Source organism: Panthera onca, chromosome D4, assembly GCF_046562875.1.
Source record: "Panthera onca isolate mPanOnc1 chromosome D4, mPanOnc1 haplotype 2, whole genome shotgun sequence".
Lineage (NCBI taxonomy): Eukaryota > Metazoa > Chordata > Mammalia > Carnivora > Felidae > Panthera > Panthera onca.
The window spans coordinates 75,476,297-75,503,304 of record NC_138351.1 but is presented as its reverse complement, the minus strand read 5'-3'; the positions used below and the strand labels follow the sequence as shown (position 1 = coordinate 75,503,304).

The window sequence follows — 27,008 nt, the reverse complement described above, 5'->3', positions numbered from 1 at the left end:
TAAAGTTGGCATCTGCAGAGCAAAACAATTACCATATCAGTAGTCAGCTGCGCAAATATCAATTTGCACTTTTCTGAGTGCTGGAGTTGAGGGTGAAGAGGACCATGGCAAGAAGTGATATGTACGGTATAAGGACTGAGGTTGTGCAGTGAGATGGAACTTGTTTCCAATCTCTTTCTGTGACTTGTGCAAGCTGCAGGATTCTGGGAGTCTCAATATCTCCCTTGGTAAAACTGGAATGACAATGCCAGTCTCCCAGGGTGGCTGGGAAGTTCCTATGGGGTGATGCATGGAACGTGCCTACCACTGCACTTGACCCACAGGAGAGCTTCATAAATGGCAGCTGTGATGATGCAGATCGTGGTAATGACAATGCAGCAACAGCCCTGTGGTTGGCACAGCCAGTTGACTCAAGGACCCACAGAGGGGCTCCGATGCAGAAAGAAGCCTCCCTTCCCTACTATGTTCTAGCCGTGAAAGCCATCTTACAGATCCTCAATTATGTCAGGCTCCTCCCACCTCAGGGCTTTTTCCTAAACACTATTCCCCCTGCCTGGAAGCACCTGAGCCCCTCTATACTCACAGTCACCCAGTCCACCATGTACGTTCCACAGGAAAGCTCATCAGGTTTTCCACAAAATCCATAAACAACTAGAAAGGTTTTCTTTGACACTCCTACCCAGTCTCCTCAAGGATACAATCACCCTGAGCTATTTGCTTGATGTCAGCTAATCTGTTTGCCCAAAAAATATGCACATGAGAGCCCCTCTTCCCAGACAACCCCCTAGGGATTTGGGCTTGGGCTTCCCTCTCTCCCTGCCCTTTTTCTTCCAAAATCTTGTTTGGGAACTTTGCTAATTAAAATGACTGATCTCTTTTGCCTACAAATAAAGAGACTGCTAATAATCCAAGTATCTCTGTATAATTCTTGGACATTACTCTGAGGGTGATGAACTGTGGTGCGACTCCCTAATTTGTCCAGATTTCCACAGGTCACAAAGCACATCACACAGCCCTCTTCCTCTCCCTGACCCATTGGTGAGCTAAAAGTCAGCAGACTGCCATTCACTCTTGTTCTCAAGACTACTGTTTTAGTTCATTGAAGACCCCTGGCTTTGTTTCAGCATATCGAGAACTAGCCTGAAAAGGGAACAGGTGAATAGCAGACATTTAGACCACAGCCATCATTTCAAAAATAAGACAGCTCCTGTTAAACTGATAAAACCACAAGAGGGAAAACTGAATCTCCACAGTGGCTTCCACAGTGATTTTCTGATCATTGCCTCAGACTTTCCCATTTAGGTTATCCACCTCTGTCCTGCTACATTATTTTTTTAACAACTTTTCTTTAAGTTTATTTATTTATGTTGAGAGAGAGAGAGAGAGAGCAGAGAAGGGGCAGAGAGAGAGGGAGAGAGAGAATCCCAAGCAGGCTCCACACTGTCAGCACAAAGCCCAACATGGGGCTCAAACTCACAAACTGTGAGATCATGAGCCAAAATCAAAAGTCAGATGCTTAACTGACTGAGTCCCCCAGGCACCCCTAAATTACATATTTAAACACAGCTCTAAACTTGCCACTCTTCTTGAAAATGTCTAATGTGCCACCACTGCCCACAGCCTAAAATTTCAGCTCCTTACCCTGACATTTGCATCCTTCTGGCTGCATCCCACTTCATCCAATTTCTCTTTCTTTGCAACTCCACCTCCCATGTGCAAATGCCAGGTAGCCCAGTGTAAGACTGTCTTGGTGAAGGGAGCAATGCACTGACTTACATTCAAGCCAAAGCTTCTCTCATTGGTACACAGACCAGCTACTTTGAATAGTACTGCCTCATGCAGTTCTCTTCCCCTGGAATGCCTTCCACCATCAAAGGTAAGATCATCTATCCTTTAAAGCCACTCACGTGCTGCAACCTCCAGGAAGTCTTCCCTATTCATCCCCACTGAAAACAGTCTGTCATTCATACTGCTTCTTATACTACTTACTATCATGTCTTATATTAAAATTCTATATACTCATATCCTAACTCTTCCAATAGGCTACTTGATGGAAAGACTATGCCTTATATGCCTCTATTTCTGCCTCCCTCTCCCCCTTAACCCATACAGGTCCTGGCATACAGTGTCAATTAATGGCCTTAAGCAAATTAATTGATAAATACGTCAAATTTGATCATGACACTCTCCTGTCTAACCTCCTTCTGCATCAATGGCTTCCACTGCACACAGATGAAACCCTAACTCCCTAACAGCAGCTATAAAGCCAGGTATGTTTGTCCCTGTTCACTTTTCCAGGCTCATGCAGCACCACTTCTGCTTGGTGCCTACATACATGTCTCTCCCCCATATGTCCCCTGAACACATAAAATTCTCTCTGGCCTTGGGGCCTTCATACATGCTCTTCCCTCTTTCTAAAACCCACTTCCTCCCATTAATTTTCCAGTCCATAATTTCTGACATTTCAGGTTTCAACATAAAAGTCACATCCTCAAAAAGACCCTCCTGAGTATATTTTAGTCAGGTCCCTGGCAGGAAACAAATGTCACATACCAAGTGGGTGAAATGTTAATAAAGAGCCTATATACCAAGGTATGGCCAGGGTTAAGGGACACCAAGAGATAGCACAGTTAGTCATGGCTAGTAACAGCAGCAAGCCATTACCTCACCTTGGCCTGAAGCAGAAAGGGAGGGAACATGTGCCAGAGCCTGGAGACAGCAGGTGTAAGAAGAAGGCTACCTTACAGAATTGGTGGTCTTCACTTGAGGGTCACAACTAAGTAGCAAGATCTGATAGAAAAGGAACGAAGGACATAAATACCCCAGCCTCCTGCTTCTCCCACTGTCCCAGCGGCCAATTCTCAACTGAGAGTAGAGAAGCCCTTTGAAGGCAGCCCAGCCAGGGCAGCCTCCCAGGTATGGTGGAGAAGTGTGGGAAGAAGGATGACAGAAGCTACCCAGCACACCAGCCATTCCCAGGTAGACCCTCCTGTTATTCTGCCTCATAGCAACCTATTCTTCTCCTTAGTGTTCAATAAAACGTTCACCCTCGTATCTTTTTGCTGAATGTCTACAAGCACTTTCAAATTTTAAGTTCCGTGGCGGTGAAAGGCATGAGTCTTATTTGATGTGCTCACTGCAGCATTCCCAGAAGCTAGCCTATCATAGGTGCTGGATAAATACTCGCTAGTAAATGTGTGAACATGCAGATCAGTCAGACATAGTAATACATGTAATTAGACACGTACACATCTCAGTTTCAAAGGGAGAAACCTCCTCTACAGAATTAAGAAATGCCAGGAAATTTCACATCAAAGTCAATTCAATGAAAACAAAATGCTGCCTAGCATAGAAAATCAAACTCTAACTTCAAAAAAAAGTTGATCATTTTCTAAGAAGAGAAGAAAAAAAGTCTTTCCTATTAATCTGCTGTGAAAACACTCTGAGCCAGACTAGATAAGCTATCGTTGTGTTATACTGAATTGTTCTCTACCCTAGTCCACACTGCATGTTTAAATAAGGTCAAGTGCAAGCATTCCTTGTTGAACTCTATTTCCAGCAAAACCTTGGCAGCTCCCAAACCCAATTTATAGCTTCAAGAGAAGGAAAGTGCTAGCAAACCCTCCATTCTCTCCTCCTGGTCTTAGGTTTTCATGCATCTCCCAAAAGCCTAGATTTCTATGAGCTCTTATGGTAATATTATGAGGAATACAGATACAAAACTTTTAAATCAAATTCAACTTAAGTTTGTATTACATGGGAAGTGTATTTTATAGACAGCTGAATTTCACACCCAACCACAAATGTCTACATTTGCTTCTCTCTTCTGTCCCCCAACACATTCGCGCTTTGTCGAGGAGGGAGAAAGTCTTCTTCCTTAGGGCATTTTACACAGTATGATTTCAAATACTTCACCTTTCTTTCAGTTCCTCAAATGTGTCATGTGCCATGTTCTCTCCAACCACAGGACTTTCATGTTTGCTGCTCCCTTTCACTGGGAGATGCATCCCTCTTTTCTACAACTAATTCTGCAAAAATAGACTAATATTTATACCTAGATCATAGAGTGGTTATGAGGACTCATCGGGATAATAATGTAATTAAGATAGTATACATAAGACACGTTAAACAGCTCCTGGCACATAGTATGATCTTGTTTGTTTGTTTGCTTGTTTTAGTAATCTCTACATTCAATGTGGGGCTCAAATTCACCACCCCAAGATCAAGAGCCGCATGCTCCTCCAACTAAACCAGCCAGGCGCCCCATGATCTTGATAAAAATGTAATCATCATTATCATTAGAAATTACTCCCAAATTAATCTTCAGATCTGTTATCAAACGTTACTAGCTCAGGAAGACTTTATGTCCCCCAGATTAAGTTGAGTATCCCAATCATGCTCATTCCTGTGACTGGCTACATAATTACAACCCATAATTAGATGAGATTCAAATAATCATAAAAAGAATATATATGTCCATGACTAGGCAGAAAGAAAGAAAAGAAGAAAGAAAGAAAGAAAGAAAGAAAGAAAGAAAGAGAAAGGAAGGAAGAAAAAGAAACAGAATTTATGTAGCAAGCAAATTTATTGGTCTCCACTCTATCTCTAGTTTCTAGGAAAATGTTTCACACTTAGTGGTCAAAATACAAGTTAAATGAGATGAACGGACATCATCTCCTTCTCTGACTGTGGCACTATAATCACCATAATTTTCCACACATTTCCTTCATATTCATTATTTCAAGAGTTTTAAAAGTAAGTATTTGAGGGAATGGATGTATCAAGAAGCCAAATGACCAGAGATTCAAGTTCCCAGAGTCACAGGTGGACCAGAACCCAAGTATCCATACTTCCAATCATATAACATCCTGAGTACAAGCAGAAAATGGCACAAGGTGTCTGTTATGGACTGAATTTTTATCTCTTCCCCAAATTCATATGTTGATGCCCAACCCCTAATGTGAATGTCTTTGGAAATGAGGCCTTGAGAGGTAATGAGGTTTAGACGAGGTCATGAGGGTGGCATCCTCATGATGGGATTAGTGCATTTATAAGAAGAGACCAGAGAGCTTGCTTTCCTTCTCTTGGCTACATGAGATACAGTAAGAAGGCAGCCATCTTCAATACAGGAAGGGAACTCTCACCAGAACCCAACTGTGGTTGCACCCTATCTTGGACTTCCTAACCTCCAGAGCTGTAAGAAATAAACTTTGGCTGTTTAAACCGCCTTGTCTATGGTATTTTGTTATAGCAGTCTGAGCAGACTAATACAGTCTCCTGTGGAGGACAGGAAGGTGTGGTACTCTGCTGCAATCAAGAGGCCCTCAATCTTCTTTATATAGTTTCTCATACAATTGTTAGAGCCAACTGTTAAAGATTAGTTCTGAGAGAGTGAAGAAAATGCTTATGTTTACCACACTATTTCTTCTTCCTGGACACACAGAAACACTGCATTTTCCAGCCTCCCCTGTTCTTAGATTGGGGTCATATGGCTAGTTCTAGCCAATATAATTCAGGCAGTTGTGGTATAAGCCACTCCCAGGCATGAACTATAGAATATTCCATGTGCAGTCTCCCACACTCTCTTCCCTCTCCATAGCCAATTTGGAGACCACAAAGGTTACCCATTCCCTGACAGACTTCATGTAAATGAGAAATACATTTTTGTTTTCTTAAGTTCCTGATATTTCAGGGCTAATTTGTTCCTGCTGCCTATCCTAGTAGTATCCTGACTAATACAAAGAGGCAGAGTGGAAAAAAAAAAAAAAAAAGGAAATAAAGAAACCAAGAGTTTGACATCAGCTTATAATATGACATCGAAAAGTCATCTCTCTGGATCTGAATTTTTCATCCATTATACAGAGACATGAATATATCATCATGTATGGTCCTTGATTTTGCAAATTACCTACTGACTGGACTCAGTACTTCATATATGCTTCTCTCCCACACATAAACAACCTCTGGAACTGGTGGTAAACCACACTGTTTTACTAAAGAATTTTTGGGGCGACAAAATGGATTATACCTAGAATGACCATATGTATATGGTTTGGGCTAGGACAGTGCCCAGTTAGACCCATTTTCCCAGTGTAATTCAGTGTAATTATTAATATAAGAGTCCCTTTGGCCTCTAAGGCATCCTGGTTTAGACAATAAATTATAAGTTAAGCTGGTTATATATTACACACAATATATAGCAACTCTTACCTGACATCTCCAAGCTGAGACTCTACCATCCCCCACACCGTTTCCTGAAGTGCTTTCCTGGATCTCCTGAACACAGCTCATTAGCTGAGAAAGAGCTCAGAGAAATATACCAACTCATAACTCCTCATCATATTTCATTGCTTTAAACTAGTCATATGGCCCACCTTATCTACAGTCATTGTAGACTTCATGGTGATCTTATGTGCCCAGAAACAAAAACAAATAGGTAAGTATGAGTGAAGGTTTACCAAAATGCCTTTGCCTTCTCTTTGGGAAAATGACTACAGTTTAACCTCAAAGCAGTATCCCCTGATAAAGGTGGGATGACATGGCTAATGGGGGAAATGACCTCTGATTAATAAACAGCCTCTATATGGGGCAAACTGTGCCTAAATACCTGGTGGAAAGCCATAGATTTGGGACTTTGGAAGCTGTGAAAACAGATATTGGTTCCAACAGAGCTTGGGGGCTTTTAAAACAGAGTGGCCCCTATACCCAATGGTATAGTCTCATTATGAGGACACCTGTGTTTTTGGGGGGAGAAGGAAAATAGACCGTAGACTGCCATGAAGATGCCCACTTAGGAGACTCTCTTGGTGCTATGGTCTTGGCCTGCTGTGTTTCCTCTGCTGTGTCCTTCTTAGGGAACATGTGGGTTTGGTTATCTACTCTATGCAAATAATGGCCCTTAGAGAGACAACATCAGCAGGACCTGGAACTTGTTAAAAATGCAATCAGCCCTACCCCAGACCTACTGAAGTAGAATCAACATTTTCACAAGATCCACAGGCAATTCCTCGGCATGAAGGTTAAGAGGGAGTGGTATAATAGATGAACCCAGGATCAGAACTGGTGGTCACTCAGAAGGGGCATAACAGTGGACACAAGCTAATTTCTGCCACTCTTACTCATCGCCAGGTCAAATCAATATCCATGCATATTTTCCTCTTTTTGTTTCTAGTTTTTGCTTGTAATCACAAAATTACAAGTAAGAATTGTACAAATTGATTACAAGTAAGAGAGGTTAGATCCTTCTATTTAATTTACAATTAATCAATTAGCCTTCAATCCCAATGCAGCCGAGACAATAGCTTCCACAATGTTCTAAATGTATTAATTTTTAAACACTCACAACAGGTGTTCTAGGGTGTTTTAAACAATATCAACCCTTTAACCACACTGAAAGGGAAAACAATTGCTGTCCCATTGCCAATGACAAATGCGACAGGGAGCCAAGTAGACCCCCTCCAAATTCCTCTCCCCCCAAAATGCTATCACATTAAAGCAAGAGAAAGAGGAAAGAAAGGCAAAGCCATATGACCTCAGGGGTAGAAGCCAGTTTTGTTCAGCCCGCTCCTTTAAGGGACATTCACAGGGAAACCAAAGACAGGATCTCACAACAGGAGTTCAGTGCCAAGAGTACTTTGACATGCCATGTCTGAGTGCCAGTCCCTTAAGGACAGGGGTCTCATCTTCTAAGGTTTGACCAAACAGAAGGATGAGCTCCTTGGGCTGATACCTTATGCTCTTTCAGTTCCCATTGAGGGTTTCCAGCTTGTCCAGCTATTTGTCAGCTATACTCACATTTTCTGATGTGAGGGACAGAATGGGATATCCCAGAAAGCAACTTCACAGAGGAAGGAGAAAAGGGCACACAGGGCTGTGTCAACCACTCTGTGGGCTGGTTTCAGAGGTAGAAATTTAATTTTAATTCTTATATATTCCACATTCCCTAGAAAGAGGTAGTGGAAGGTAGTACATGATATTCAGACAAGGAAATAATAGATTTTCCTATGACCTATAGGAAACTGCATATATTAAAACAGAAAACAACATTATATGTGCAGTACTGCCCCACAATATTGCTTGTGGTCTCCCCTCTGCATACAGATTCTAGGTTGTTTCTAGTACCCTTCTGTACCAAAAGCAACACATATTCATTGTAAATAATTTGGGACAAACATAAACATATATAACATGAAAATAAAAGAGTAAATATGCTTAGCAAAATTGCAGCTGGGAAGTTGCAGGAGGGAATAGAAGAAGGAAGGCAAAAATAAGAACAAATGAGCAAAGATGGAGGGAAAGAGCTTGGGAGGGGAGACAGAGGGAGAATGCAAAGGGGGAGTGAGGTCTTTGATGATTTGACCCGGGATGATGGAGGAGGAGTTTGGTTGCCTAGATAAACTCAGTGGTTTATGTATCCAGATTGGTGTCTAACACTTCAAGCCAACAAAAGGAAGAGTCCCGATCCCTTCGACAAATGTAAACTGAGTGCTCACCATGCACCAGGAGGTATTCTAAGGTGTTTAAACAATATCAACTCTTTAACCACGCTGAAAGGGAAAACGATTGCTGTCCCATTGCCAACGACAAATGAGATGGGGGGCCAAGTAGACCCCCTCCAAAAAGTTTCAAGCATTTACTTCACAGTGAGTGCTCAGCAAATGTTTGCTTGAGTAGAAGGAGGTAGGAGAGATGTGAAGTCAGGCCTGTATTTCCAAGACAATGCTCTGAACCCTTCTCCCCCCATGCATACTCCACTACGTCTTCACTGAGGGTACATCTCCCATTGAGGTGCTCCACACATTTTTCCATTCGTTAACACCTTTTGTGTGCCCTCTCATTGATCATCCCTTTTAGGACACTCACATTTTGTTCTTTCAGTCTAACAATAAGCCCCTTTCTTTGTACAGCTGAAAGTTTGATGTTAAGAAGCCAAGGTTATGTTGGGACTTTTTTGTTCTCCTTCCCAGTAAAGATAACAGCCACAAAAAGTGAATTGGTGCATTCTGTTGTGGTCAACATGTTTTCTCCTCTGCTTTTTGCTTCACAACTGCAAATATGTGCCACTGCACAGCTAACACATCTGTTCAACTTGAGATGGTTTACTCGGGGAATAAATCAATTTTTACTTCAAAAGCAGGACCCATTGAGCTTCAAATTTCTTAGAAATAAAAAAAAAAGAAAAGAAAAGAAAAGCTAGCCCACTTTAAAGAGAAAAGAAAAGGTCATTTCCTGATTTTGCTAACATCAGGAAACAACACTTTAGGACATCTTTCAGTGTTAACCTCAACCCCCAACCAAGTCCATAAATCTAGCACAACCAGAGGATAGAGGTTGTATTCTACATAAAAGAAGTCTGAGTAACTCAGAAGTGAGCCATTCTTCTCTTCAAATGAAACAGATCCTAAACTTCTGAAAAGTTTCCAAATTTCTCTTTCTCCCCCCTACCCCCCTCTTTCTATTTCTCCTTTTTTTCCAAATAACTTTTGTTTGTTGATTTCTTTGCCCACCAATTATATTCCAGTCACTGTTCCAAGAAGATACTAATTTCCTTAGACATCTATGTGTCAGTTCCATCTGCTTTTATTTTGAGACATATGTGTGCCCTTACACTTAGGGGCAAGGACCAGAGTAGGGAAAGAGATAGGAGTTTGTAGAATGGAAGGCAGCAAGAGGGGAGGCGTCAGGGAAAGGATCAGGCCTGGGATCTCTTCTCTGAAACAAGCTCATATTTAGACTTCATTTAGGAAAATGGCACGGAGTCTTAAAACAAATGGTGTTTCTCGCAGTGTTAGGTATTTGAATTGGATTTATTAGGTAAATATACAATTTAAACCTTTATCAGGAGCATGCTAGGTGTGGACACATGCAAGCTGTTTATTTACTCCAGGGACATGCTGTGTTCTCAAAGTGATTACAGCGCAGGTGGGGAGACAGAGCTATAGGTAGCTACCTAGAATACAGGCAATAGGGCCTCATGGTGCTTATAGCAATTTGTTCTGTAGTCAGGCAGCCCTGGCTCAGAATGCCAGCTCCATCACTCAATATCAATATGACCTTGGAACAACCATTTGGCAGCTCCAAGCCTTAGTTGTCTTATCTGCCAAAGGGGAATAAGAGCACTCATGAGATAATTGTGCAAATTAAGTGAAACTATGAATGTAACATGCTTGGCACACAATATGAGCTCACAAAATGTAGGTGGTGGGTGTAATCATAAAACTATTACTGTCATCATTATTGACAAGAGGTAGAAGTGTGCTCTGAAATCCTAAGGAGCAAAGAGAGATAGATTTCTTTCTGAAAGTCAGGGGTGGGCGCTCAGAGAAGGGACAATATTTGAACAGCAACTTCAAAAAATATGTTTTGAATTGCCAGAGCAAGAGATGTAAGAAAGGGCATTTGATGTAGTGGTGAGGATGCTGCCTGCGTGAAAGCCGAGTCAGGGAAGAGATTAGTAAGCTAGGGGTTCAGAATAAACATTGTATGTGGAGTGGAGCTAGGCTTTTGGTGGGATCAGAGCCTGAAAATGAGTCTTAGGAGAGGGCCAGGGAGGCCATGCAAGAAAACGTGACCAGGACTCCACAGACAAGGATGGATGCTGCAAGATTTTAAACTGGAAGAGGAAGGGAGTGAAATGACCTAGTACAGTTTGAGTGGGTATTTATTTATTAAACTAATGTACACATCAAATATGTCACCTCAAGGAAGCCTCCCTGGAGAATGATAGATGAGCTTGGGTTTTCCCACCATGCACATAGAATGCCCTGAATTATCTGGTGTTAATATCAATTACATTGTATTGTAATTATATATTTAATTGCCCATCTCACTCTCCTGATTGTAAGCCTCGCAAAGTCAGGGATGACATGTGGTGTTCAATGCTGTAGGACACTGCCTAGCTCATAGTAGTGCCCTCAAACGCCCAATGGGTGACGCACCGTAGAATAAGTCATCCTGTCTCTCTTCACCTATGTTTTATTGATATGGAAATATCTTTTCCCAGCTTTGCAAAAAAATGCAGATTCTCCTCTCTTCTCTAGATGACAACAGATTTCTTAAGGACCATCTAACCTAGGAGTCTTCTAGTCCTTCAGCTCTCCTGGAAGCCCCTAGATGCCAGGAAAGTGATGTTCTTTTTTGTTGTTGTTTTGTTTTGTTTTTGCCTTGAATTCTCCACTGCCCTAGTGTTTGTTTATTGCTAGTTCTGCATCACTGAAAATCATAAGACTATGTTTCTTTTAAAATATTCTAGTATTTTCACTTGTTAAGGTTGGCTCTTATCCTGATTCATTGTGATGCCATGCATTAAATTCATAGATTACCATCAGGCATTTCAGAATATGCTATATATTTCAAAGCACCTATACAAGCAGCAAAAGGTCCATTTTTCCTTTTGAACTCATCTGCTTTTTATGATCAAAGAGAGTTATGCAACCCAGTATGTTTTCTTCTTTGCCCTGGTTACCAAGAAGCTCTGAAGTATACATGTTGTGCTCAACCGCTGAAAACTGTCATCCGCCTGGGTTTCTTAATCTCTTACTCCTTTTGCTTTACTCTACTTTACATCTTGGCTCCTACCTTTAGCCTTGTTTTAATGGCTTCAGTTCTTATATATCTGTGCATTTGACTTGCCTCAAAACCTTTTTGAAGTGGGCAGGAATAACATGTGTGTGTGCATGTGATATATATATTCATATATATGGATATTACATATCATGCATGAACACACACACATATTCCCAATGCTGAAAGTATACCTGTCTACATATTTTCCAAATCTCTTCTGCCATGCCTCTCTTTCAGCTCCTGTGCCCTCTCCAATAGTCTACTTGGTCACACGCAAATGAAGGTATCTAGTTGCTTTACAATTAGTGAATCCCAAGAAAGAAACTTTTCACATGAAAACATGAGTTAGTAATATTAACATAAGTGCAGATTTTATGGAGGAGTCTGAGGAAACACATTTCTGTTCTTTTCTTCAAATCCCTTCTTTTGTAATACTGCCTTTAGTTGAGTTTATTTTAATACTCTAAATCAGGGGTCAGCAAACTTTTTCAGGAAAGGGCTAAGTAGTAATATTTTAGATTTTGTGGGCTATAAGGCCTCTGTTGCAACTATTCAACTCTGCCATTGTAATGCAAACACAGCTATAGGGACGCATGAACAAATGGGCATGACCGTTTTCCAGTAAAACTTTATTTATAAAAATAGGCAGCAGGCTGATTTGACCCATGACCGTAGTTTTCTGTGACCCTAAACCTTCCACATCCACCGTGTCTTCAGTCACTAGATTCTCTCAGTGCAGTGTCACTCTGGCCAACACCTACGTCCAATCTACTCATGTTAACCCCTGCAAAACAGAGGGCTGTCCAGTTAATGGGACAAGATCCTTCTTGTGTGTTTTATTGCTTGAAAATACCCTGGAAGAGTTTGCCCTTCTCTCACATATACTAATAGTTTTTAAAAATATTTCTTTCTACCACATACAGTGATCACCACAAGATAACTTTAGATAAATATTACAAATATATTTCTGTCTGCAATAGTATTTTTACAGCCTACAGCCATATTTGAGTTTAGAAAGTGGACTCAATCAAAAGACAGAAAAATGAATCTTCATGTCAACATTCTCCAATGACATGACCCTGATCGCTAACTTTTCTATGCCTTGGTTTTCTCATCTGCATAATGGGGATAGGACTCCATCTGCTCAGAGGCCAGAGCTTAGACCCGATGATCCCTTATAGACTCTTCCCAGAATTTAGACAGACTATTTTCCTAAACCAATGATTTCCAAATGGTTTCAGGAATTTCAATTCCCTGGGATACTTGTTAAAACAGATTTCTGGACCCCAGACTGAGTTTCTGATTGAGTAGGTCTAGGATGGAGCCTAAGAATCTGCACCACCAAATTCCACTAGTGTTGGCCAAGGTACCACACTTTGGGTCTGTATGATAGAGATCTCACAGTTCTTTATACAGGGAAACAATGATGGGGCGGGGTGGCGGTGGGCAGTCCTATAGCTGGTTCCTCTTCATCTCTCCAAAATGCGGTTCTTTCTTGAAGGGATGAGAGATTAGTTCTGTTTGTCCACTAAGTCTCAGATGCTACAGCCATACCTCAGCAACTAACTACAGGCTGAAAGGAGGCTGGTGGTGACTCTCGTGGAGCCATGCTGGAACATAAAGGCTAATGGGCAGCCAAGTAACCCCGGAGAAGGACAGGGAAATGCAGAACCATTGAGAAGTGACAGACAAATATGCCATCACACAATTCCTTTGTATAAGCCAAACTTCTAGAACCTTCTCTTTCCATAAACACAATATCAACACAAGCATTGACTGAGGGTTGATCATACAAAGGTCCAACACCAAATAGTGCAGGGTGGGAGGCAAGGAATCTGGAGAAGACTGCCCTCAAGAACCCTGAGTCTTATTATGCCAAATGCAAAAGTCACACATGTTCCCACACTTGGCAGAGGTCAAAACAAGTAGATAATTGGATATAATGTTGTGTGGCAGGACCATGGAGTATTCTGAAGAGAGGTTGTTGGCAGGAGTGGGAGACCTGGGCAGGCTTCCCTGGGAGGTGGAGGCAGGTGGCAGAGGCAGGAACGATCTGAAGCAGCGGCAGGGGGAGGAGCCTGGCAAGCTGGTTGGAATATTAGCAAGGAGGGGATGAGAACAAGCACATGACTTTATCTCTCTCCGTATGAACCCCCTCAGCTCATCTCCACCTCTCTGCCTCAGTTTCCTGATTTGAGGAATAAGGGTTTTGAGCTAAATCACAAGTTCACAAATTTTGTTCCATCCTGGAGGTACCCCAGGCTGTTAAAAGGTAAATGAGCATGCTGGGCCCAGCCCTCCCCCCGAGTCTTGTTGCCCCTGCATCAGCCAGAATAGCTCTGCTTTCTTACATTTCTATGCTCCCTGTACAGTTTAGCTTCCAGAATGGATTTGAAAGTCACTCAGCAAGAAACCCTATGAAAGCTCTTTCCATTTGTACATTGGGTGGCCAAATGGAAAGGAGAGAGAAGCCAGGCAGCACAACGGATGAGACCATCAGGTTGGCCCAACTAGAGTCTAGAGCAGCTGGGCAGCCAGAGGGGGTGAGACCAGCGGGGTGGGAACCAGGGAAGGTTGCAAGCTTGCGTGTGGTGGAGAGGCATGGGGACAGCAGTGAGATCGGGCTCACAAGCTGCTGGAGAGGCAAACGGATCTGAAAATCTCAACTGCTCAGAAGGTTCTGAGTCAAAACAAAGGATGATTTTTTTCCCCCTTGTCAGCCTTCCCTCTCAGGACATTGTACTATATGCAAAACGTGTAACTGTAAGACAAACATTTTTTTCCGCTGCCCTTCTCAGCCCCACGGGCCTTCAGGAAGACCTGCACTTCAAGCACAGCTTTTTTATTTTTCAACACCTACAGCTTTCATTCCATAATCAGAAGTTTTCCACTTTCATCAAAGAGACTGAAGACAAGCCAAGGGAGGGCTCTGTTCTCAGCAGTGCCTGGCAGGTTATGGAGCCCCCCGCTACCCGCTTGCTGCCCGTGCCCACCACTGGACACAGCTGTCTCACCAGATCATCTGGGCATGCACCCTGAGGACACTGGCTTGCTTCATTCCTACCTCAGTGACCAAACCAGATGAACAGGTGCACCCACTTCTCCCAAAACCAGGCCCGACTTGGGGCCCAGGGGTCATCAGCTTCCTCAATTGCAAAATAGGTATACTTTATACCATTCGAGTTGGCCCAAGAAAATAATTTACCTCTTGATGACTCTTCTGTCTCCAGGATCTGTGATTTTATAGATTCATGGGGGAGGAATATTCAGGCCAATCCCTAGAGCCTGACCCAATTCAGGTGATGCTCAGACGTCTGGGTTTTTCTGCTCACAAGTCTTCAATTGTGGCAGTGGTAATAATCCAAGCTGCGCTTTGGATACAAGACGTTTCCTTATGAGGATCTGGGATTTCTGCTGGCTCTCAGAGATATACTGCAGCCAAAAATGAGCAGAAAGGCAGGGGAGGGCGGGCGCTACAGAGAACTGGGTACTTCCGAATGAAGTATTCAAAGAGCTACATCTGGAGGCACCAGCTATGCAGTGATTCATATTTTAAATGGGGTGTTGAAATGGAGATCATTAGTAACTGCAGATGTGACAGCTCTGTCCCCCAGAGAATCTATTATAGCGGTCCGGAGTCTAGACTCAGCCCCAGGGGACCACTGGGAATGTTTAACCAGGATGGGCCAACACCTTTGCCAAGTCTATCCCCATTCATGGATTTCCCTTACTAGACTATCTCATGTGATGTGTATGTCAAGGCATGGGGGGGGGGGGGGAGGGGAGGGGCATAGGACCTGCACAAGGACCCAAGGTCAATAGCGGGCAGGGCTGAGACCAGGGCTCAAGTTTTCTGTCTTCAAGCACAGTGATGATTGAATGCTTTGGCGTGGGCCATACAAGTATGGCCCTGCACCCAGGTGATCTCACTGATCAACATTTGCCACTTCGGTGGAGACAGTTTGCATGCTCTCTGATCCTCAGTTTTCCCATCCGTAAAAAGGAAGTCGTAGCTGCGTCAGAGGGCAGAGGTGAGGGCTGAGTGACGCAATGTGTAGAGCACTTCTAGCAAAAGCACTGTGCCTGAGATAGTAGAGGCTCAGCTGTAGCAGTCACATGCACACACACGCCACACACCACACACACCACACACACACAACGTGCACGACACACCATATGTGCACATCACACATGCGCGGCATGCACAGACCACGCGCCCAGCGCCACGCACACACACAGCACCCAGAACACGCCCCCCACCATCTGCACCCGGGCACTTCCCCACCCCCACCCTCACCACCAGTCCTTCCCCTTTCTGTGATTTTTTTTTTCAATCCCAGGTTTATATGCAAGCTTGACACATCCCAATCCAGTCAGCAGCAATTTTGGGTTAAAAGATCAGTGTTTCCATATTCCTGCTCTCTTTGAACTTGTCTCCACATTTCATGCTGCCACGGACTTGTCCCCTTTGGATAAATCTCCACTATTATGGGTCCTTTCTTCCCAGATATCTAGCAGCATTTCCAGATTTCAGGAGAAGCTGATAGGATCAAACTGAACCCTTTAGAGTCATTATACTCCAGTCCAAGGACTCCAGCTTCTCTGAGGCCCAGCAGAGACACATTTTCTGCGGAGGTCTTCTGAGCTGCAGGCCTCACTGAAGAGAATGTGCAGCTTCTCAAGCAGGAAGACGTTTTGTGGCTGAGTCTAAATGAAACAGAAGTTGCTTTGTGCACACACACACACACACACCCCGGAGTAGGGAAACCGTCATTTTCCTACTCGCCCTCTGACATCAACCACCTTCTCTGTAGCTACAGTCTCTCTGCACTCAAATTCATCCCTGGCAATGAAAAATGAGCCTCTCCCCTACCCTTGCTGCCGCCTTTCGCCTCACGCCCCCAGAGAAGAGTTTCTTCGTGTGGCAGCCGGTGAAGGTTTTTTTCCAAGTCACATGATCCAGGATGCAGGGGGAGAATCCTTCTTGGAACAGAGATGGGCCCAGAACCGAATGAGATGAGGAGAGATAGGGTGTGCTGTGGGAAGACTATATAAGAATGGACCCACGGCTGCAGCAAGCACTCAACCGAGTGGCCCCTTCTCAAGACACAGCCATGCATGTGCCAGAAGGCTCCGTCGCCAGCCACTTGGGAACCACGAGTCGTGGTTACTTCTATTTCACCACGACCGTGCTGGCTTTGTGTCTCGTCTTTGCTGTGGCAACCATCATGGTGTTGGTAGTTCAGAAGAAGGTAAGTGGATTTCTCTTCATCCCCTTTCCTTTCTGACTTATGTTCAGTTTTCCCCAGAGAGAGAGCCTTGAGGATAAAGTAATAAATTAGTTGAGAAGAAAAAAAGAAAAGTACATCTATCGTGTAGAAAGAGGGTGAAAAGAAACAGGAACTTAAAACTCTCAGAAATAATTTGGCTTTTAAGAGAAAATGTGTTCAGCCATCATCTCAAAACTTTCCGGACTCGTGTGGGCCAAAAAAAGAGAGAGGAGCTATTAGCATTAAGAAATTAAGATTTAAATTTTGCTGGGCCAGAGACGTATCAAAGAAGGAAGTGATAAGGAAATCTGATAACAGATCTGCACAATGTGTTACCATGTCTTCAAGGTCTTCTGACCAGATTGTAAGGTTCTATATTCTCAGTGCAAATGTTCCAGAGATCTCTGGGGCCTCCTCCATTGCCAAGAGCTTTCTCAACAAGGAGCTAAGTTTCAGAAGCCAAGGTGCATATGGGAAGGAGCAAGACAGAAGACCAGGCTTAGCTCCTCAGAGCTAATTAAAGCCCACAAGACAAAGCTCGCTCCTGAGCACTGCTTGGAAGAACTTAGGATGTCACAAAAAACACGGAGCAGAGGAACACAATGTAGAAATGTTCTTAACACCTGTTCCCTCTGAAACTGCTCAGAATACTAAAACTACAAGCAATTATAGGTACCCACTGTAGAGGCAAACTGTCTCAAGAAATTGACTTTCTTTGGAGGAAATGGTAAGATTTGTTGTAAAAACAGAAGAAATGAAGGAGGACACTTCTTATTTTAGGAAATCAGTGTTTACAGACAGTCTGCCATTGCACATTTTGTAGAAAATACCATATTGATGGTATATGTTGCTCATGAATTTTTTTAATGAAGTAGAGTTTAGGTCAATTTTGATAATTTGAGAACCTGATCTCTCTACACACCCTGCCAAAGTGGGACTGTTTCTGGTCCTTCCTTCATAGCTCCCATTTTTCATTACAGTCCTGCGAAATTTGTTCCGGTTTTCCTTCAATTGTCTTAGACTGAATGTTCCATAACTTATAGATTGATGAAAAGAACTAAGCTTTAAAAGATTTTGGTATCTGTGTCTCAAATGTCATCAGCTTTTACGTTTAAATGAAGCTTTGAAGCTCATCTCTCCATAAAGGTGACAGAAAACAGAATTGCCAACATTTGATTTAAATAATACAATTTATGAAACTCATCCTTGAATGGGCTCATCTACATCTGCTAAAGAATAACACTCTTGAAAATATTCTAGGGCATTTTTTTTTTGGTAGAGGGTATATAATTTCTGTAATTCTAACTTGAAGTAAACCAGAAGTATATCATTTTATAGCAGTGGCCAAAAAAAAAGAAAAGAAAAGAAATTGAGGTGGCCTTTAAGAAGTTTTTAGTTAAATGTTGCAGCTAGAACTGTTAAAAAGTAGGGAGGGAAGGATGAATGGAAGTAAGGAGGGAGAAAGGAAGGAAGGGAAGGGAAGGGAAGAGAAGGGAAGGGAAGGGAGGAAGGAAGGAAGGTAGGTATTGGAGGTGATGGTGATATATAAAGATGGAGAGAGTTCTAGAAGGGTCCTTATTCAAATCCATTCTTTCTAGGAAGGAACTAGAGTGGATCTTTCTGCCCCATTTTTGTGTATGTGGAAAATCAGGAACAGAAAGGAGACAGGTCTTAACTAAGCCATCCTGAGAAAGTGATAACATCAAGACTGCGCTTGATTGTTTAATGAGAACAGCATTCTCTTTGCCAATACAGCCAGCCACAAAAGCACTAAGAAACTTTGCTCCTGCTTTTCCCTTGGGAGCTTTATTTTCTTGTGCATCCATTTCCTTGACTTAACTCCTCACATTAGGATGTGAAAAGATTCACTTCACAATCTTATTTGTATGGTTTGGTGTGCTGTAGTTTTGTAGCCTGGGGGATGTCAGTTACTTGCTTAAAAGCTAAGGCTTGCAAGACTAATTGTGACATTAAGTGTTAAATGTTTTGCACATATCATTTTCAATAAATTATTCAGGCATTAACTATTGCAAGAGCTAGAAAAAGTTATCCCCTTGAGTTATCAAGTAAGGCTTCTTGTAGGAAGAGGGAATGCAGGCTGACTTTACGAAAGGTAGAACTTAGATAAACAGAGAGATTCTAACAGAGACCTCTGGTAAAGAAATCAATGGGAGAGACCCAAGAAACTTAAACTCATATCCCAATTATCAAAAAATGGAATGGGTTGATGGCTATGTAGCACTCTGTGTGAGGATAGATGGGGGCAGTGATGGAGTACCATGAAAATGGTTTCCCTTGTGTTGCTTATGCAATTTACCATCTACTAATGTCTTTAAAGTCCCTGTGGTGGCTTTTCTTAATCTATCTTTAGGCCAGTATATTTATTTTAAAATATTATATTCCTATGGCTTAAGAAAAGTAAACAGTACATAATGGAAAAGAAATTAAAACTCACTCACACCCTTCCCACCCAACCACCAATCCCTCTTTCATGAGATCATCACCATTAACAGACTCTTCCATGTCTTTTCAAAAATACATGCATCTGTAAATGCACATGTCATTATAGTAGACTCATGATTTTGCACTTTGTTTTACTGACTTGACAGTCTATCTGGAGATCATTCCATGCCAATACATGAAAGTCTGTCTCATTCTTTGGGAGAGTCACATAGTATTCTATTGTATGACTGCTTCATAATCTATTTTATCTGTGTCTAGTGAAGGACACTTAATGTTTTTCTCCAGAAGTGTTACCCACTGTGCACGTCTGCAAGGATATCTGTGGGATAAATTCCTAGTGATGAGAATAGAATGTGTATTTTCCACTTCAATAGATATTGTCAGTCAGCCTCAAAAGATATTGTACCAATATACTCTTGAGGAAGTAAAAGTCCTACCAACAAGGAGACACCTATTGACATCCATATGGGAAGACAGAAAACTGCTTTAAAAAAATTTTTTTTAACATTTATTCATTTTTGAGAGACAGAGTGTGAGTGGGGGAGATGCAGAGACAGAGAGAGAGAGAGAAAGAGAGAGAGAGACAGAATCTGAACCAGGTTCCAGGCTCTGAGCTGTCAGCACAGACCCCGACATGGAGCTCGAACTCACAGACCATGAGATCATGAGCTGAGCTGAAGTTGGATGCTTAATTGACTGAGCCACCTAGGTGCCCTGAAAACTGATTCATTATTAAGTAAACACAACAGAGTACATGCATACCTCAGGATGAACTGTTACACAATTTATATAGCAAAGCAAATGAAAAAAAAAACAATACAATTGATCTTATCTCCTCCAGAGACAAAAGGTTATATAAGATAGGCTGCAAGGTTGACAGAGGTGTCATTTCAAAAGGTTCTGAAGTCTTCAATCTAAGGGCTATCTCTATAAACCTGGAGACTGGACTTATCCAGTCCCTGAAGTGATTTATTTACATTCTAAAGGTTAGAACAAGGGGTCAGGATCTTCAGGTTTTTAAGGAGACCCTTTCTAGAAAGGAGAGAAAGTAGCTGCCTCCTTTCCCTTTATAAGTAAAGATACTTTTTTAAAATTTTTAAAAATGTTTTTATTTATTTTTGAGAGAGAAAGAGAGAGAGAGAGAGAGAGAGAGAGCATATGCACAAGTGGGAGGAGGGGCAGAGAGAGAAGGAGACACAGAATCAGAAGCAGGCTCCAAGCTCTGAGCTGTCAGCACAGAGCCCAACGTGGGTCTCAAACTCATAAACTGCGAGATCATGACCTGAGCTGAAGATGGGTGCTTAACAGACTGAGCCACCCAGGTGCCCCATTTATTTTATTTTCTTTTTTTTTTTAATGTATCCTCCCAAAACCACTCTACCTGCCCACCAAGAGTGGACTGAGCGTCTGGTTAGGAGTAGTGATTGCTGGTGGCAGTGGTATGGTTTTTTGGTTTCCTTTAAGTTCAGATACAATATAGGGATGAGTTGAAATGATCCATGATGCTTCTCTCTACCCCTGATACTCTCTCCAATGCATTCAATTTGTCAATTAAAAAAAGTCCACTGGAAATCTTCTAAGGGGCAAGCCCTGTGCTAGGGTTGGGTAGGGGAGGACCCAAGTGGACAGGGCAGGACCCTGGTTTCCTTGGAGTTCTCTAAGTGAGGCCCAAACACCCAAGAGCTTGAGTTCAGGGCAGAGTGGCACAGAAGACCATAGATAGAAGGAGAGGAAGCGTTTCTGCTTGGGATGAGGGCGTGGCTTGCAGAAGAGCTAGAACGGAAGCTGAACCTCTTTAACACCCATATAACCTTTCACCTAAATTGGCCATGTTAACATTTTGCCCTATTTGTGCTCTTTTTAGATGTATGACAGTAAGGTGCAGACAGTGTAGCCTTTTACCTGCACATGTCTCGGCACCCATCTCCTCCTTACTGCAATGCCATTATCACAGCCAAGAGAGTCAATGTCAACTTAGAGATACCATCTAATAATAATGCACAGTCCATATATCAATGCCCCACCCTTGTGCAAAAATATCTTTTACAGCAGTTGTGCCTTGTTTTGTTTGGGGATCCTAAATCCATACTCAGGTCACACACCACATTTGGTTATGTTTTTTTCACTCTAGAACATTGCTGTTTAAAGGGTGATCCCTTAAACAAGCAGGTGATCCTGCTTGTTGGAAATGCAGAATCTCAGGCCCCATTCTAAACCAACTAAATCAAAACCTGCTTTTTAACAAGCTCATATGCACACTAGAGTTTGAGAAGCAATCATGTAGCAATCCCCCCTGCGCTTTGTTTTTTGTTTCTCAGGACATTGACTTTTTCAAAGGGTCCAGGCCAGTAAGCTTGTAGAATTGGCCAAGTTTCAGATTTTTCTTAGTGTTTGCCATAATTACATTCAGATTAAACTTTAGTACAATAAACAATAGTTTGTAGGCAGTGTTACATACTTCTTATTGTGGCATGCCTAGAGGCACGTTAAGTTGTCCCATTATTGGTGATGATGTTTAATTCCTTAAGGTGGTGACCACTGGTGAACACCTTTTTCCTTCTTATTAATAAGTAATCTATGAGGTAATACTTTAAAGACCTATAAATATCTTTCACTCAGCAGTTTGGGCATTCCTTGATGATCCTTGTCTAAATCAGGGAATGCACTGAGGGTTGAAGAATGATGGTTGCCTAATTTTATCATTCTTTCCGTATTTATTAACTGGCATTCTTCAGTAAACAAGAGCTCTCCACTGGAAGGATGGTGGCAGGTGGAGCTGGGGCAGGGCTTTCCAGGTGAGGCAAAAGAATGAGCAGAGGCACAGCCCAGAGGAAGGCAAGCCCAGGTTTCAGGAGAGGAGTGGCAGGGCCAGAACAGAAGTCAGCCCACACTGCACAGGAGAACAGCAGGAAAAAGAGGTAGCTGGCAAGAAGCATGGATAGAAGTAGATAAGAGAGTAGAATGCTACGTCCATCAGCAGACAAGGAAGATTTCCTAAACCCATGTATGAGCCCAGCTTCCCATGGCCATTCTCCATTCCTTGGGGAAGGAAGACCTCAGGTGTTCTGATTGCCTGTTGAGTAATGTCTTTAAGCCCTTGCTACTCAAAGTGTGGTCCACAGCCCAGGAGCACTGGCATCATCTAAAAGCTTATTAAAAATGAAAAACCTAAGGGTCCATCCCAGAACCAGAGTCAGCATTTTAACAAGATCCCTCAGGCAAAAAACACTGCTTTAAGCCACTCTGGTCCAGTTCCCACTTATACTACCCATACCAAAACAAACACTGCCTCCCAAAATTGTCTTTCTCCTGAGGACTTTCCGTGACCTCCATCTACTTTCTCATTGACTCTCAGGAGAATTTTCTGCCCTGGCTTCATCCTGTCCTATTCTAGAAAGGCAGCATAGTATGGTATTAAAGAGCATTGCCTTCCGAGTCAACACACTTGATTTGACTCTTTTCCTTGCTATTCACCATTTGTAGAACCTTCCGAAATCATTAAGTCACTTCTCTAAGACTTCATCAATCACTAACTCTTGGGTAAAGACCAAATGAAAAAACACATGGAAAGCATTAGCCCTGGAGGACCAAACACCTTCATGAAGTGCTTACTCATGCTAGCTTGAAAGTAAAGGAGACATTCCTGAAAAAAAATCTCCAGGGCCCATCTTACAAGACAATGTGAGGCCAGTAAAGAAGGGGATATGGAATCTCCCCAGCATATTCCAAACATTAGTTCCTTGGGCCATTTTTAATCAGAGAGGACATCTTTAATCAAAAGCACATTTGGTATCTGCCTACCTCTGTGCAGCATTATTCATGAAAGAAATGAGCCTTTCAAGGTATTGGGGCAAATTAAGCACATCATCAGGATCAAAAGATCCAAAATAGCTATCATTTTCGAGTACTTGCCAACATTTTTTTTATACAGTGTCTTATTGTGTCTGCAACAACCCAGTAAAGGAAAGGGTGATTAGCCCTCTAATCACAATAATAAAAGGAAACAAGGAAAAAGAGTCATAGGCAAGGAACATGATTGAGATTGGGTCATTTCACCTGGGGACAAGCAGATTAAACATGACCGTTCTTCCCTCCATCCACAGAAACATTGTTGGAAATACTAATCAGATACCTAGAGTCTGAAACTAAAGAAGTACAATGAAAGAGGGGTGCCTGGGTGGCTCAGTCAGTTGAGCGTCCGATTTTGGCTCAGCTCATGATCTCACAGCCTGTGGGTTTGAGCCCTGCATTGGGCTCTGTGATGACAGCTCAGAGCCTGGAGCCTGCTTCGGATTCTGTGTCTCCCTCTCTCTCTGCTCCCCACCCCCCCTGCTCACTCTCTGTCTCTCTCTCCTTCAAAAATAAATAAACATTAAAAGAAACAAAGAAAGAAGTACAGTGAAAGAAGTGTAACTGGTTGGTAACCATGGAAATAAAGTTTCCTGAGCTACTCAATGGAGCTGAGAATGACAGCCTGGGAGGGTCCATTAGCTTATGTCTATGTCCAGCCTATGTGCTATTGACCTGAAAGGCAAGTCGCTGGGCAAGATGGGCCACATTTCTCCAGCCAGGACCCAGAACACCAGACAAGATTTGGGAGAGAATTCTAGGACTGAGAGTCATCTTTGCCAAAGAGGAGTTGATGGACAGCACTAGATCATGCCAAGGGCATAAACAACTCTCAGCAAATTATAAAAGTCACCATCTCTTTACACCTTGCCGTTCTACGGCAAGGATTGCTAAAGGGAGGGGAGTGTAGGGGAGAATGAGCATCTCCATCCTTAGCTTCTGAAGCTAGCATCTCTCTCGGGGCAGTGGAAAGAACACCAGAAAATTTCAACCCAAGATCTGCCTCTGATTCATGAGTATTTCAATTTCTTGTTCTATTAAATTAACTTGATGGACTGAAAGATGTCTGGGTTCGCTTCTGGCTCTGCTTCTCTGATATTTTCTACCATGGGCAGCCAGGAGAGCTATAGAGACCTCATCCCAGGAGCTCTCCAAAATAGGAATAATCATACTTCTGTCTTGGATGCCCTCGGCCCCGGGTGAAGGTTTAAGCAACAAGATTCTTTCTTATACAAAGATGTGCTATTTTTGACATTCTCCTGCATAAAGTTAGGAAACCAGAAAGCCTTCAAATGACAGACAGAGGCCTCCTCTGACCCTCATATGAATGAGGTCCTCCCCCCAGATATTATCTCTTACAACCTTGTTATGTATGTGAAGTGTGTTCTGTGGATCAGGAGCCTCAGCATCACCTGGGAGTTTGTCAGAACTACAGACTACAGCCAAACCCACTGTATCAGAATCTGCATTTTAACCAGCTCTCCAGGTGATTCACATACTCATTACAGTTTGAGAAGGGTTATCTTGAAACACTCTTCCTTCACAGCCCTTGCCTCAACTTGCAGTTCAATTATATATTTATTTGGATATTTTAAGTGACTGCTTTAATGACTAAGCCATAAAATCCACAGGATGTCTTCAAGTGACTAACGTAGTTCCTGGCACACACCAGATCAGGTGTTCATTCAACATGTGCTGAATGTATGACTCTCTGGTATTTCCCGGACTACTCGTAGAGTCTGGAAATGGCCCCAATGGTTCTACTATGCCAGCCTTCTCTCACTGTCCCTGGATACTTTCCTGGATGGCCAAGAAATTCAACTATCTTAGCATTGCATTTCAATGTAGATGTTCTTCTTTGTGCATTTGCACATCACACTAATTGATGAACATGCTTGGTAGTAAATTGGCTGTTCATTAGATTTCAAAATGTTATTTGCAACCTTGAAGAGGCAACAGAGGGGAATTTTGTGATGTCAGGTTTTCCTATGAACTGCACGCATAATTTATGAGAGACCACAAATGTACTATTGTTACTTAGGTTAAGAGCTTTCAACTAAAACACTAAAATAATAGACTATTAGAGCCGAGAAGGAAGGCTATTCCAAGCCAAGTTCACTTCCTTTGCCCTGAAAAGCTGAAGCCCAAAAGTTTACACTGACTTCTGCCGTCTCCAAATAAGGGCTATGCCAGGGCTTTGCCTTCAGGAGTCTTCCTCCACTCACTACAACCCACTTGGAATGGAGAAGAGATCCATTTATCAGAAAATGAGCCATCAGTGGAAGGCAAAGGACAGCACCTCCAGGGAAATGATGGAATAAAAGGGAAACTCCAGATAGTCCTAGTTGTTCAGATAGAACACTAAGGAAGTAAGATGTGCACAGCTGCTAACTTCTTGCTCTGGACAAGGTTGGGGAGTTATTTCCACCCATGTCAATGTCACGCTTCTGTATTAATATTTCAGTCCAGTGCACTACAGGAGACCCCCACCCTGACAGTTCAAAAGAGAAATAAGATACCTTATACCTTCTTGGCAAGACACCTGAGGTGTGGCTCCATGGGTGAGAGGGGCAGGGAGAGAGCCTAGGGTGGGAATGTCAGTCTCTAAGGAATTTATTAGGGGTGAAAAATTTTGCCCCTCTGGTTCTGTTCTCTGCTTGCTCAGAGCACCCCAACAAGAACTCCCTATCATTCCCTCCATTCCCTCAGGTTGGAGGACCCCTCCTTCAGAACACAACCTGCTTCTATCAACCTTTTACTTACCTGTATAAATATTTATGTATATATTTATGTTTATTATACAATAAATAATCCAAAATATAATGTGAATTTATAAATATATAATATTCCTATGTGTTTGCTTTGTTCTATCATTATAAATATTTGGATATTATAATCATGTATAAATTTATAATAAAGTCATGAGAGCAGGGAACCAATTTAATTATTTATGGTATCATCACAATGCTTGGCATATAAACATTCAATTAATTCAGAATTTCCAACCACAGGAAATATAGAGATGTACCTTCCAAGGTATGTTTACAGCATACTTTCACTATTTGATGAATCAAATACGGAAAAAAACCCACATGTATTTATACATTAGACTTGCTTGTTCTTTTGTTGACCAAAGGGGGGAAAATATCAAATGCAGAGGTGAAAACAAAAGCCCTGGACAGGGTGATGAGTTACAGATTCTAGATCCCGACCTGCCATAAACTTTTCATTTTACCCTGCTCAGCCCCGACTTGCTCACCTGTGAAATGTGGACAGTAAACCCTGGCCTCACCTTGCGTTTCTAGTAGGCAAGCTATCAAGCAAATGGGTGAGTTTTCAATGTAAATTAGGCCTGTGAATTAATTTTTTTTAACTCAAGAGTCAAGTGGAACACAAATTCTAAATTGCACAGCACTTTGAGGACCAGAACGGAAAAGAAAAAGATAAGTTCTTTCCATTGAATGACAATCTCACACTGCCTCTCTTTTTCTTTCTTCTCTTCCAGGATTCCATTCCCAACCCACCTGGAAAATTCCCCCTTAAAGGAGGTAAGACCTTGGAATTGGGAGTAAATATGTAGTGAATCATCCATGTGACATCATAGTGGAGTAACAACCAGGAGCATCATAATATTGCCCAACAGAAAAGTGGGTGGAGGCAAAGGTGGAGGCTGCTCAGATCTGAGCTGGTGCATCTGGATTCATCCTAGCAGCCTCTGTTTGGCAGTCTGGTGCCTACAGCTCTCCCACTAATGAAAGTTCTACCAGTGACCTAGACTATCACGTGGACATGGATAGGAATGCAAAGCAGTGTTGTGTTAAGAGCTTGATATCTGGAGTCAGACAAGTGTGGGTATGGATC

The 27,008-nt window shown here is 42.4% G+C and overlaps 1 protein-coding gene and 1 long non-coding RNA gene across 3 annotated transcripts in view; one reads left to right on the top strand and one right to left on the bottom strand.

The window, feature by feature from the left end:
- The window catches only part of LOC132663027 (uncharacterized), a 46,396-nt gene that overhangs the window by 14,368 nt on the left and 5,020 nt on the right, over positions 1–27,008 (bottom strand). The gene's annotated exons all lie outside the window — the stretch shown is intronic.
- Positions 16,138–27,008, top strand: part of TNFSF8 (TNF superfamily member 8) — a 35,301-nt gene continuing 24,430 nt past the window's right edge. For both annotated transcript variants that reach the window (XM_060608882.3, XM_060608881.3), the window contains exons 1-2: positions 16,138–16,817; positions 26,653–26,695. In XM_060608882.3, the coding sequence (XP_060464865.1) occupies positions 16,623–16,817; positions 26,653–26,695 (238 nt within the window). In that variant the 5' untranslated portion in view covers positions 16,138–16,622. The remainder of the gene's footprint in view (positions 16,818–26,652; positions 26,696–27,008) is intronic.